Here is a 14,070-nt window from a genome sequence, read left to right on the forward strand (position 1 = left end):
ATCTCTTGTTCATTAATGATTTGCTTTTTGAGTATACCAAACAAATTTTTGTTACAATTTTTACTTTTTCTAGAGCAGGGTTTCTCAACAGTGGCACTACTGGCATTCTGGGCCAGATAATTTTTTGTTGTGGGGGACTATCTTGTGCACTGTAAAATGTTTAGCAGCATCCCTGGCCTCTACCCACCAGATGCCAGTCGTACCCTCCCTGTTTTCTCTATTTTCTAGGTACAACATTTATATAGGCAAGTTTTTTTCTTTCTTTAGAACAGGTATTTTATTTTTTGCTTTTTCTATTACAAGGGATGTATGTACCAAGTATTAAAAAGTCAATACACACACAACATATTCCACAACTGAACACCACTCCTTAACTAAACAGGCAAAGAAATGACACTAAAAGACAGCACCTGGTAGTATTTGGGGGAAAATAAAAAGACTAAAACAGGTTTAAATCGACTACTACGTCCCATCCAATATTCAATACTACACAATCCAGTGCATCTAAAAGGTAGTTATGCAAAATGTGTTAATGTCAAAGAATACAACCAAAATTAAGATGGCAAACTAAACCTATATAACTTTTTTAAACAGGAAAATACTTTATAGATGCATGTAACTGTCCTTCTTTTAAAGAAAATCTCCGTTATCTACTTCCAGAAAAACCATATATAGAACTACTAAACGTATTCTTAAAAGTATAAATGTGAACATTTAGAAAATCCATAACTTTAAAATCATAAATAGACAAACTTGATATTTAAAAGAATGTGAAAAGTCCCATTTTTAGCACAGTTGTATAAACAACAGTCTTTTGATGTGAGCTTCATGAATTGTCCTTTTGTGACCAAATGTTACAAAAACATAACGTTTTTCAAACTGTATTACAGAACAAGACAGAACATCTTAACAATGTTATCTTATATAAAGAATTACTTTATCTTTTAAATTTTACTTTTACTAACCTATCAAAACCTGACCCTTAGACGTGTTAGAGTCATTAAAAAAATTCTTTTCTAGAAACAGTACACAAAAAAGAGGCATATTTATTTCCCATCACATTATTGGAAGATGCTTTCCGAGCCTGAGAAGTTTCTTCTCTCCTTTTTACTGTCTATCTTTATTCTTAGCATGTGCTAAGATATGAGTTTTCAGGTTAGCTGACTGAGTAAATGTCTTATTACAGTAATTGAAGGGGCATATGAAGGGCCTCTCTCCGGTATGGATTCGCACATGGGTACGCAAATTGAAATCCAGGGAAAAGCTTTTTCCGCAGCCTTCGAAGGTGCACTGAAAGGGCTTCTCTCCCGTATGCACCAGTTGATGACGTTTCAGTTTTGAGCTCTCAACAAAAGCTTTGCCACATTCTGCACATACGTGGACTCTGGGACCATGGGTGTGCAGATGCTTTCTCAAAGCAGACTTATCCCTGAACATCTTCATGCAGCCTTTGCTAGGGCAAGCTATTGATTTCGGGGGCTCTTCTTTGGTTTTCTGGGGCTTCTTTCTAGTAAATTCTGCCACTTGTTTGGGATCTGAGAGGTCAAGGCCAGGAATTCCTCCAGGAGGCAGCTTCTTCCCCGTCAGGTACTCTGAATAACCAAGAGTTCGTTTCTCAGCAGCCTGTCTAGTCTCGTGGCCTCTCTCATCGCACGTGGAGCACGTGGTGACGGTGAACACACCTTCCAGGGATTTGACGTGCACCTGCTCCTGCTCCCACTTCTCGCTGCCCACCTCGGAGCTGCTTGCCGCCCCGGCCTTGCCGCCGGCGTAACTACTCTTATCGCTGGCCTTTGTGCCTTGGCCACTGTCCTTCCTGCTGTGGCTGTAGGCCGAGGAGGACGTGGAGGGTGGTGACAAGGGAGCCAGGGTCTCCTGGAAGCAGTTGTTTTCGTCGGCCAGGATGGCCGTCTTGTTCTCCAGGTTGGTGACCTGCAGGTCTTCAGACCGGTAGTAGCCCATCACCTCCTCCTGCATCTGCATCATGATCATTTCCTTGTTGCAGTCCCCTTGGTTTGGGGTGCTGATAATGAGAGGCTGCAGCACGAGCAGAGACGTATGGTGGTGGCCATTGTGGACACAGCTGCCGCTGATGTCTTCGTACTCCTTGGCTGCCTCAACCGCCATTGTCTCCACAGGGACGGTCTCCACAGGGATGGTCTCCACAGGGACGGTCTCCACAGGGACGGTCTCCACAGGGACAGTCTCCACAGGGACGGTCTCCACAGGGACGGTCTCCACAGGGACGGTCTCCACAGGGATCTGGTGCAGCTCCACAGCATCTGCGTACATCTCCGAGTTTTCTGTCATGATGTAGAAAATGTTGTTTGAGGCCATGGCCGAGGGCTCTTCTGAGGCTTTGGCTACTGGGCAGCGAACGAACGACAAGACGGCCGCGGAAAAGAAAGGCTGTGAGAGAAAAGCCCGAGCTCCAGAGGAAAGAGAGGGCGCTTCCGGTGCGGGACGCGGAAAACGCAGACGACGTGGAAGCTTCTGGACCCGCCTCACACGTTCGCTTTGGGGCACACCCCCCACCGTACATGCGCTTTACGTCACCCCACACACACGCTTTGCGTCACCCCGCACACGCGCTTTGCGGCACCACCCCCTCCCCGCACATGCGCTTTGGGCACCCTGCACATGCGCTTTGGAGCACTCCCCCCTGCACATGCGCTTTGGGGCACCACCGGCACATGCGCTTTGCGCACCCTGCACATGCGCTTTGGAGCACTCCCCCACCCCGCCCCGCACATGTGCTTTGGGGCACCCCGCACATGCGCTTCTAAGCTGGGGCACCCCAGGAGAGTGCAGGACCATGCTCATGCCCACGCTCACACACTCGTGCGTGCGCCAGCTCTCCTGCCACTGCGTGCCTCTTTGCTCAGCGCGCCAAGCTATTGTTTTTTTTGAATACAGCAACCAGGCTCTACAGAATTTTTCTGTATTTCATTTCCATTGACTTCTTTGTCCCTCCCCCTCCCCCCGCCAGGTATATAATAGTATGGGCGGGGAAGGCCTACTCCTTTCTAATACTTATGCTTCTTTTTTTTCTTATTCGATTGCACTGACCCACATTTACAGGCCATTTTTAACAGTATCAGTGGAATGCTTGTCCTGCCCGTTAATAGGAATGCTTCTAAGTGTTATACCATTAGGAAGTAACCAGCTATTTCTGTTTAGTACTTCTACTAAAGATTTCTGGGTTTTAGCCATTAATGGATGTTGAATTTTGTTAAATACCGACTTCAATATCTGCTGAGATGAGGATATTTTTCTCTTAAGAGTAATTAATGTTTACCACATTCAAATAAGATTTCCTAATTTTAAGCCATCCTTGCACTGTTTAGATACACCAACCGTCTGCAGAATTTTTTTTGTGCTTTACAAGTATCAGTGGTACACTGACTTTTAAAAAATTCTTAGTTTCCTTCTCTATGCGACCTGGAAAGTTTATACTAAATTGGAATTGAAACGAAAAATTTTTTCCTTCAAGATTCCTTCAAGACTTGAAAGAATTCTACCTATGAAACTTTCAGGACCACTCTTAAACTTTCTTAATTTCTCCCATGGTAATTAGCCTATTTATATTTTTTTTCTGTCTCCACTGGGGTTAATTTCGGCTGTTTAAAAAAAAAGATAATTATCCAGGTTTGTGAAAATTTTTTGCAGAGATGAACAAAGAACACTTTTATAATTGTTTAAAATTTCTCTATCAGTTGTCATTCCCCAATCTGACTGCTAATTCTGTCTATAAATGCTTTCTCCCATTTAATCTTTTTTTTTTCTTCAAAGAACTCTTTTATTTAACAGTTCTATTTTTTCTAATTTATTATTTTTTGCCTATATGCATGCTAATTACATCATTTCTTACCTATTTTATAGTTCTTTTCTCACTTCTTCAGTTTAACTGATTTACTTTAATTTATTTCATAATAATTGCCTAAGGCAGTGACTTTTCCTTTTAGCAAAACTTTACACATTATTTCATTATCATTTTTAAACATACTGCAATTATGGTTTTGAATTAAATTGGCCAATTTTTATAAATTTCATGGGCACTTGAAAAGAAATTGTCATGGTATAGGATTTGACATAACTGTTGATTTTGACTTTGCTAATTAGAGCTTTGATGATTGAAACTTTTTCATACTTAACCTGCTATGTGTTGAGAGATGAGATAAGCCTCCCTTATTACATTTCTGTTTTTTCCTTGTACTTTTCCCATTTTTGTTTTGATGATGTGTTACTTTATTCAGTAAGACTCACGATTACATTTCCATTGTGGATTACACTCCTTATGATTATCAAGTGATCTCCTATGTCTAATTTAATGCTTTAGTCATATTTTCATGATATGTTCTCATTTTTTCAATCTTTTAAAAATAATTCATGTTAAAAAAATGAAAAAAACTGGAATGTAAATTATTTTGCTCTACCACTTCTGACTGAGAGTCTTTTTTAAAAAAATTTACTTATTTATGTATTTACTTTTGGCTGCGTTGGGTCTTTGTTGCTGTGCACGGGTGTTCTCTAGTTGTGGCGAGCGGGGGCTACTCTTCTTTGCGATGCGTGGGCTTCTCAATGCGGTGGCTTCTCTTGTTGTGGAGCATGGGCTCTAGGTGTGTGGGCTTCAGTAGTTGTGGCACACAGGCTCAGTAGTTGTGGCTCGCGGGCTCTAGAGCACAGGCTCAGTAGTTGTGGCGCACGAGCTTAGTTGCTCCGTGGCACGTGGGATCTTCCCGGACCAGGGCTTGAACCCGTGTCCCCTGCATTGGCAGGCGGATTCTTAAGCACTGCGCCACCAGGGAAGCCCTGACTGAGAGTCTTATAAACTGAATTTATCAACCAAAAGGTGAGGTGTTTTCAGTTGTGATGTACTTTCCATAAAACCACTAATAACACACAGATGAATAAAGAAATTTAAGTCTTTTACCTGCGCAAAATATCCTTAGCTGCTGGACTGGTGATATAAGTTGCAAATGAGTGGTGAACAGATCAACAAATGCTCCAGGATAAATAATGAAGAGAAAAATCCCAAAGCCATTAAATCGAACTTGTTCCCTAAGAAATCACATAAGAAAAAGGAATTTACTACTAGTATTGCATTTTTCAGATTAATAATGCATGTAATCTTAAAACTTCCCACTGTAATTCAAATTCTTGCTTAAAATACAAGTCTCTCTGGAGAGTCAAAAAATTATATATGATATATATCATCATAATTTTATAATAGCATACAGATTTAGTTACCAGTGAAATTGCATTTTGTAAAACAGGGCATTCTGAAATAGACTTAACAACTTCAAAAATTTTTAGAAACCAATATGCTGAGCAAATAACTTAAAATTAGTCACTTGTATAAAGAAATAGTTAATATTTCTATGAGAAACTAAACGAAAAACATTTTTATGGTTTATTCTGAATTATTTTCAGGGAAGGAGATAGTAGAAAATAGAATTCAAGTAAATTATCTAAATATTTATATTTCTCTTAGCCATTATAAAGGTGGAGGTTTATCTAAGTGTATTCCTGTTGAATTAATGTTAAAAATAAGTACTGCATTTAAAAATGCATAATGCTCAGACTGTCCTCAAGAGAACTATTTTTTATCAATTCATTCTCTAAAACTGGAATTACATTTAAAAGCCTCGTAAGACCACACAGCTACTCTAAAAAAAGCATCATCTAAATATATTGTGCTGTCACCTAGCATTAACTATATAAGATGACTGTAAAATTCACTTTTTCTTGGCAGTGGGATTTTATAAAATATTACCCAAACTATTTCACAAACATATTATGAATGATTAAACTGTAATAACAATGCTTTTCTATGTAAAACCCTAAAAGCTGCAAAGTTAAGGTGCAAGTAAAGATGAAAGAGAGAAAAGAAAAAAGTAGCCGACCACTTAAACCACTACATGGCACACCTGTGTAACAGTATATGCTCTGTCAAGATGAGGGTTTATTGCCAGTCAATAGACTCTTGTTCATAAGCAACTGGAAAGTAATAAGAAGTGATTAAATCTTCTCCTCTAAAGCCTTTTATCTGGTCCACACACCCAAAGGATGAAACACATTGCCATCAGTATGTGTGTTCATTATGTGGGAGTGAAGGGGAGTTGTGACTCAATCTCTCCCCACATCAGGATTTTACACATTTAGGAGTCTTTAAAATGCTCAGGTATAATTACAATGATACATTTGGATAGTCAAGACAAGAACATGGCATGATACTTGAAGCAAGTCCCAGGTCTCATCCTCCCTTATCTTCTTCCACTTGGATTTCTAGATAGGCTATAATATTTGTTAACAAACCCAGAGCTTTCAGTGTTCTTGCTGTAGCCAGCAGAGGCCATGAGTAGAAGCAGGAAAGTATTTCAGATGATGAGCCAAAGAAAGTACTAAGAAGGCAGGTGGATGGGCTTTGATTTGAGTGCAGTGGTTATCATTCTGATCCAGTGATGAATAGAAAGATTAGGTTTCAGGATTGGATGAAAATAGTGAAGAACCATGAGGATATAACCATGCTGGCAAAGGACAAAGGATAGAAAGACCCAGATTATAGATGTGCACATAGTTAATTGAGCATATTCATCAATATATTAATCTCTACAAAAGAGAAGTTACCTTAAAATAATAATGGTGGATATGCACTGGGCAGTATCCAAAGAAAGAAAAAGTATCAAATGTAGCAGATTTTAGTAATAAATACTCCTAAATGAAAAGCTTCTTTGCATGGAATATAGAGAGAGAGGTAAATACCATTACCTAATAGCTGCTATCCCATGTCCAATTTCATGTACAACACCACTAATGAGGACTGCAGCGAAGAAATAGGTCAGTTGGTTGACGGGTAAATTTATGCCAGGAACCTGTTCACAGACACAATGATAAAAACACACTTGGGCACCAAGAGAACACGATGTTCACTCTGTACTAAAACTTAACCTTCCAAACTCAGTGTTCGGTAAGCTAAAACTAATATGAAAACTGATGGTCCACTTCTCCATTTCTATCATAATAAATATAAAAACACCAGTCAGTTTTTTTGAACTAGGCAGTTTTTGAGCTAAGCACACCACCAATCTAAAGAGAATAGGAAACACCAGGTTAAAAAGTTGAAACGTTAGCTTCCTGAAGTCTTTACCACGGGAAAGAATTAGGGAGCCTGGCATAGTGCCAGGGAAGGCAGAGTGGCAGTGAAGGAGTCAGTAGCTGATCCACCCTCGAGGGCTGGCAGCCCGATTTGGGAATTCTTGTTACAGTTCCCATTCCTTCCGCTAAGTGTTATTGCAAGGCTCCAAGTACTTATGTGAGTAATACAGGATGTCCCCACCCCCCTTCAATGAGTTTCATTTTAGTATTATCAAGTTATATGAGAGTTGATCATTAAAGGCAGTGTAATAAAGTGCCTTATTGGTGTGGGAGCACCAGGCCCTTCGTTTCTTCTATCAGTTTGTCTAGAACATTGGTTAGAAAAATCATATCAAAGTGATACATAAATATTATACTAAAATTGAAATTTAATGCAGAAAGTAAGGCATTTGGAACATACAGACATGTTAAGGACCCACGTGCTCCACTGTTATGCACTTAAGGTTGCTATTTTAAAGGCTGCACAGTAAAATTTTTTTAGATACCCAAGAATCTTCTTGCAAGATAAATAATCGTTCCTAAGTTCTATTTCTCACAATCCAGGCAGTGGGACTCTAAAGGTATCCTTCTGGAGGAAAGTTCGTCTTTCTTTCATTAGTTAGTATTTTAAATTAATTACAAAATATGTTTAAAGCAGGAAAACTTGAAAACTCAAAGAATAATAGAAACCGTTCCTGTTCCCCAAACACAAAACAAAAAACCATTCTCAGTGTTTCAATGCATGTCTTTCCAATCTTTTCATGTACACATATTAAAAAAAATTATACTCTTTTATTATAAATATGGTTTTGAAATCTACCCTTTTCACTTAATAGTATCACAAACATTTTCCCATGAGTATTTCTGGTTCAACATGATTTTTAATAGCTGCATCGTATTTCATGGAGTAGATTGTTGGGCATTTAATTGTTTTAAAGGTTTCTGCTCTTATAAAATACTGTGATAAATATATTTGGACACATATACACAAATATTTGGAGGGAATAAATTGTTACACAAGCACGGTTGGTTCAGGCTCTGGGGACATATCATTTGGGTTTGGTGTTCTGGCTCCATCATAACTAGCTAAGGGACCTTGAAGAACCTTGGATTATTCCTCCAGTACTTCAATTTCCCCATCATTAAAATGGAAATCACCACATTTACATAAAAGGGTAATTCTGAGGATTACAGGAGATAATCCTTGTCCACTGTTTAACATTACGCCTAACAGAGAGGGTAATTATACACAAAATTTAAAGGACTTTGATACATATCAAACTGCTCTCCAAAGGCAGACACTTCAATAACCTTGGGTAAGCTCATTTTATTCAAATCTGCAATTTGAGAGGAATAAAAAGCATCCCATTGTTTGATTTCTATTTCTTTGATGATTATTAAGCTGAATATTCCCCCTACTTTTTGACCACTGATAGATCTTTTGTGAGTAGCCTACTCCTGACTTGTCAATTTTTTTCTCCTTAGAGTGTTCATGTTTTTCTTATTGTCTGTAAGATCGCTTCAAGTATCAATTATTAATTCTCTGTGATACACATTACAGATGCATTCCCAAGTTTTGCCATTCAATTTTATTTTGCTTTTGGTTTTTTGATATATAAAAAATGTTATGTAGTCAAATCTATCAATATTCATGGTTTCTGCCATTAGTTTTATGCATATGTCTTTCTCATTCTGTGTTCCTATAAATAGAAACCTGTTTTTATTTCTTTCAAGGTCTTTTATGATTTCACATTTTAATTTTAATTCAACTGCACATTTATTTTTGTGTATAACAAAGGAATTTCACTTTTAAGCCTTTTTTAGTAACTGAAGAGGAGATTCAAACCATGCTGCCTGGATTGCTTTCTAAATTCATTGATTCCAAGAGTCCTTTCTCTAGTTATGAAACTAGCTTTCATAGTCATCATTTTTAATGTATTCATAACATTTCACTGAATGACAATCTCATAATTTAACCATTCCTCAATTACATATTGTGGTTGTTTCTAATTCTTCATAGTAATAAATGTTAGGATAAACAGCTTGATGAATACTAATTTTTCTATAATTTGGAAGTGTTTCCTTAACCTAGAGTCCCAGATGTGGAAGTAAATGGTCAGAGGATATTTTTATGATGCTCATTATCTGAAGTTCTCTCTACTCAGACTCTACTAAGCAACTCTTTTCAAGAACATCAGTGTACCTTTTTCTACATATCTGCTCCATTCCCATGTTGTCAGGCATCTGTCTGTTCAGACCTGTAGTTTCCTTTTCTCTGATTCCTCTCTAAATTTATGTACTTAAGATTAATACTCATACATTCCCTCTATATCACAAAGTATTCAGGTTATCTTACCTTTATTTCAAAAAAATCAGTAGCCTTGATCCAATAGGATATTGATTTCTTCTCTTTATTATTTCAGTGATGTAATAATGAAATAAGGTAAGGATTTGAACATGTGACTACACCAACAGATGGTAGGTCTTATTTGCTGGCAACAATACTCGACTGCCCATCTGTCTCAGCCGTGATCACACAGGGTATTAGATGTACCAAAATACTGATCTCTCAATAACATAGAGTGCCAGGTTTTGGGGAATTAATACTGAATGAGGCTGTAGGGAATTATAGAGTAAACAGAAAGTATGTGCTCTAAGCTACAAGAGCTCATATCAAAGTCAGGAGATACAACAAACTTAAACAAAAACATGCCAGGTAGATATACAGAGGGCAGCTGACTTCTTAATGGTTCCAAAGCATGGCTCTCCTAACTGAATCAATATTTTGTAAGCTCTATGAGTAAGTTGAAAAGCAAACAGAAGAAATAATTTCTTCTGTAAATTAACACTTTACCATTCAGGCAATGATTCTTTGGACATGATGCCAAAAGCACAAACAACAAAAGCAAAAATCAACACATGGGATTACATCAAACTCAAAAGCTTCTGCATAGCAAAAGAAACAACCAATGGCAGCCTACAGAATGGGAGAAAAGTTTTGCGAACCATATACTGGATAAGCGGTTAATATCCAAAACATATAAAGAACTAACAAAACAAACAACCCCCCGCCCAACAATCTGATTAAAAAATGGACAGAACTACTATTTAGTAGTTCCAAAGAAGACAGCAAAATGGTCAAAAGGCACATGAAAAGATGCTCCACATCGCTAATCATCAGGGACATGCCAATCAAAACCACAATGAGATACCACCTCACACCTGTTAGAATGGCTATCATCAAGAAGAAAAGAGACAACACAGGTGCTGGCAAGGATGTGGTAACCCTTACACACTGCTGGTGGAAATATAAATTAGTCCAACCACTATGGAAAACAATATGGAGGTTCCTCAAAGAGTTAAAAATACATCTAAGGTATGATCCATCAATTCCACTTCTGGGTATATACCCAAAGGAAATGAAAATATTTCAATGAGATATATGCATATCTCTGTTTATCACAGCATTATTCGCAATAGCCAAGATTATGGGAACAACCCAAATGATCACCAACAGATGAATGGATAAAAACAATGTGGTACATGTACATAAACAATGCATTACTCAGCTATGAGAAAGGAAGATATCCTCCCATTTGCAACAACATGGATAGACCTTGAGCACATGATGCTAAGAGAGATAAATCAGAGAAATACAAGTACAGTATGATATCACTTATATATGGAATCTAAAAAAGTCAAATCTATTAAAAAACAGAGAGTAAAATGGTGGTTACCAGGGGATGGGATGGATATGAGTGACGGTATTTAAGGGTACAAACTTGTAACAAGTAGTAAATAAGCTACAGAGATCTAATGCACAGTATAAAGAATACAATCAATAAAATTGTACTATAATGTGATAAATATTGCTCCAATGGCAATCATATTACAATAAATAAATGTATGAAAGTACATAAGGTGTACATCGCTGTACACCTTAAATTTGCAAACAGTAACATGTCAAATTTATCAAATAAAAAAATTTAAAAAACTTTGTTAGCTTTGTTTCTGCTCGTGGACGCCGCTGAGTAAGCATCATTAAAGTCTCCCCAGCCCCACTGCTGTCACGTCTAAATCAGAGTCTCCCAAAGAGCCCGAACAGCTGTGGAAGCTCTTCGTTGGAGGTCTCAGCTTTGAAACAACCAGTGAGAGTCTGAGGAGCCACCTGAGCAGTGGGGAACGCGCACAGACTGTGTGGTAACGAGGGATCCAAACACCAGGCGCTCCAGAGGCTTCGGGTTTGTCATGTATGCCACTGTCGAGGAGGTGGATGCAACCATGAAGGCAAGGCCACACGAGGTGGATGGAAGAGTTGGGGAACCAAAGAGGGCCGTCTCAAGAGAAGATTCTCAAAGACCTGGTGCCCACTTAACTGTGAAAAAGATTTTTGTTGGTGGCATTAAAGAAGACACTGAAGAACATCATCTAAGAGATTATTTTGAATAGTATGGGGAAAAAAGTGACTGGCTGAGGCAATGGCAAAAAGAGAGGCTTTGCTTTTGTACCATTTGATGGCCATGACTCTGCAGACAAGACTGTCATTCAGAAATACCACACTGTGAAGTAAGAAAAGCCCTATCTAAGCAAGAGATGGCTAGTGCTTCATCCAGCCAAAGAGAGCAAGGTGTTTCTGGAAACTTTGGTGGTGGTCGTGGAACGGGTTTTGGTGGGAATGACAGCTTTGGTCGTGGAGGAAACTTCAGTGGCCGAGGTGGCTCTGGTGGCAGCCGTGGTGGGGGATATGGTGGCAGTGGGGATGGCTATAATGGGTTTGTTTGGTAATGACGGAAGCAATTTTGGAGGCGGCGGAAGCTACAATGATTTTGGCAATTACAACAATCAATGTTCAAATTTTGGACCCATGAAAGGAGGAAACTTTGGAGGCAGAAGTTCTGGCCCCTATGGGGGATGAGGCCAATACTTTGCCAAACCACGAAACCAAGGTGGCTATGGCAGGAGGTTTTAATTACTGCCAGGAAACAAAGCTTAGCAGGAGAGGAGAGCCAGAGAAGTGACAGGGAAGCTACAGGTTACAACAGATTTGGGAACTCAGCCAAGCACAGAGGTGGCAGGGCCTAGTTGCTACAAAGACATGTTTTAGACCAGCGGTCCCCAACCTTTTTGGCACCAGGGACTGGTTTCGTGGAAGACAATTTTTCCATGGATTGTGGGGGGGGGGGGATGGTTCAGGCGGTAATGCGAGCGATGGGGAGTGGCAGATGAAGCTTCGCTCACTCGCCTGCCACTCACCTCCTGCTGTGCGGCCCGGTTCCTAACAGGCCACAGACCAGTAGTGGTCCGCGGCCCAGGAGTTGGGTACCCCTGTTTTAGACAATACTCCTGTGTATGGGCAAAAATACCCCAAGGACTATATTTGTGACTAATTGTATAATAGATTATTTTAGCTTCTATTCTGTGGAAAGTGTAAAGCATTCCAACAAAGCGTTTTAATATAGATTTTTCTTTGTACCCACGCTGTTGACTGCTAAATGTAATAGTCTGAATAAATGTGACACTGAATAAATGTGTCTTTAAAAAAAAAACAAAAACACAAACTTGTTAAACTGAAATAAAACCAAAAACCCCCCAAAAACCCTTTTGCCATTCTAATCCTAGCAGGCAGACAGGCCAGTGATCATATTTTCTCCAAGCCTGCTTCTTTCTCTACTATCCTCTTTCTTGGCAAACAATAAACAGCCATGCAGCCTGAGAGTCATCCTCGACTTTCTTCTCCCTCTAGCCTCACATTCAATTAATGACTGAGGTCTGAGAACTCCACTGCAAAAGATCCCTTGAATCCAGCCCCTTCATTCTCCTTACCACTAATTTAGTTAAGATCTTTATAACTTCTAACATGAATTATTCCAAATGCTCTCTTAAATGGTCTCCCCATCTTCGGTGAAACCCTACTCCAGTCCATTTTGCATAGACTTGTTATCTACAGATAAAATCAAAACTTCTTAGAATGGCCCTTCATAACACAGACCCTACCTATATCTCCCATCTTATCTCCTACACCATATACCTTCCACCATATACCTCTTAGATACAGGTCAAAGTTACTTTATAGTTCCTTGAGGAATTACTGGTCTTTTTTAAGAGAGTAGAGCATACTGTGCACAGGCTCTGAGGTCAGTGGTGGGTGAGTGATGGACCCACCATTTACTAGCTGTGATCACAGGCAAGTGACTTAACAGCTCTGTGCCTTGGTTTTCTCATCTGTGAATCAGGGATAACAACAATGCTTACCTCTACATTGCTGCAGGAATAAAATAAAATAGGCACAAAAAACCTCACATGGGAAGCATTGCATATTAACTAGTATTTTTTAAAAATAAATTTATTTAATTTATATTTATTTTTGGCTGCATTGGGTCTTCGTTGCTGCGTGCGGGCTTTCTCTAGTTGCGGCGAGCGGGGGCTACTCTTCGTGGCGGTGTGCGGTCTTCTCATTGCGGTGGCTTCTCTTGTTGCGGAGCACGGGCTCTAGGCGCACGGGCTTCAGTAGTTGCGGCACGCAGGCTCAGTAGCTGTGGTGCATGAGCTTAGTTGCTCCGTGGCATGTGGGATCTTTCCGGACCAGGACTCGAACCTGTGTCCCCTGCACTGGCTGGCAGATTCTTAACCACTGTGCCACCAGGGAAGCCCCTAACTAGGTTTTATTATTAGTATTATTATTCCCTCTGCCTTTCCATGTTATATGGTTCCCTCTGTTTCTGGCATGCTCAACTGCCATCTTCCTTTCCCAGGCTATGTGGACTCTCCTTCCCTTCCCTTCTCCTCTACTCTCTTCCCAGTACCAGGCACACCTCAGCAGGGCTTGTCTTTGTTCCCGCAGCACCTTGTACTCTGTCCAACTGTAGAAAATCATAGCAGCTCTCCCTCTAGACTAAAAGCTCTGTAAGTGCTAGGATTGGATTTTGTTCCCTG

At 39.7% G+C, this 14,070-nt stretch overlaps 1 protein-coding gene and 1 pseudogene across 5 annotated transcripts in view; one reads left to right on the forward strand and one right to left on the reverse strand.

The window, feature by feature from the left end:
* The window catches only part of MBTPS2 (membrane bound transcription factor peptidase, site 2), a 39,922-nt gene that overhangs the window by 18,299 nt on the left and 7,553 nt on the right, over positions 1-14,070 (reverse strand). For 2 of the 5 annotated variants that reach the window (XM_060291832.1, XM_030843696.3), the window contains exons 4-5: positions 6,772-6,875; positions 4,934-5,061 (exon numbers count right to left, since the gene is read on the reverse strand). In XM_060291832.1, the coding sequence (XP_060147815.1) occupies positions 4,934-5,061; positions 6,772-6,875 (232 nt within the window). Of the gene's footprint in view, positions 1-277; positions 2,367-4,933; positions 5,062-6,771; positions 6,876-14,070 lie in introns of those variants that run through there. The other 3 variants (XM_030843695.2, XM_030843694.2, XM_060291831.1) reach the window with 3 other exon arrangements.
* On the forward strand, positions 10,368-12,106 carry LOC132594584 (heterogeneous nuclear ribonucleoprotein A1-like; annotated as a pseudogene).

This window comes from Globicephala melas, chromosome X (assembly GCF_963455315.2).
Source record: "Globicephala melas chromosome X, mGloMel1.2, whole genome shotgun sequence".
In the NCBI taxonomy this organism is placed as follows: domain Eukaryota; kingdom Metazoa; phylum Chordata; class Mammalia; order Artiodactyla; family Delphinidae; genus Globicephala; species Globicephala melas.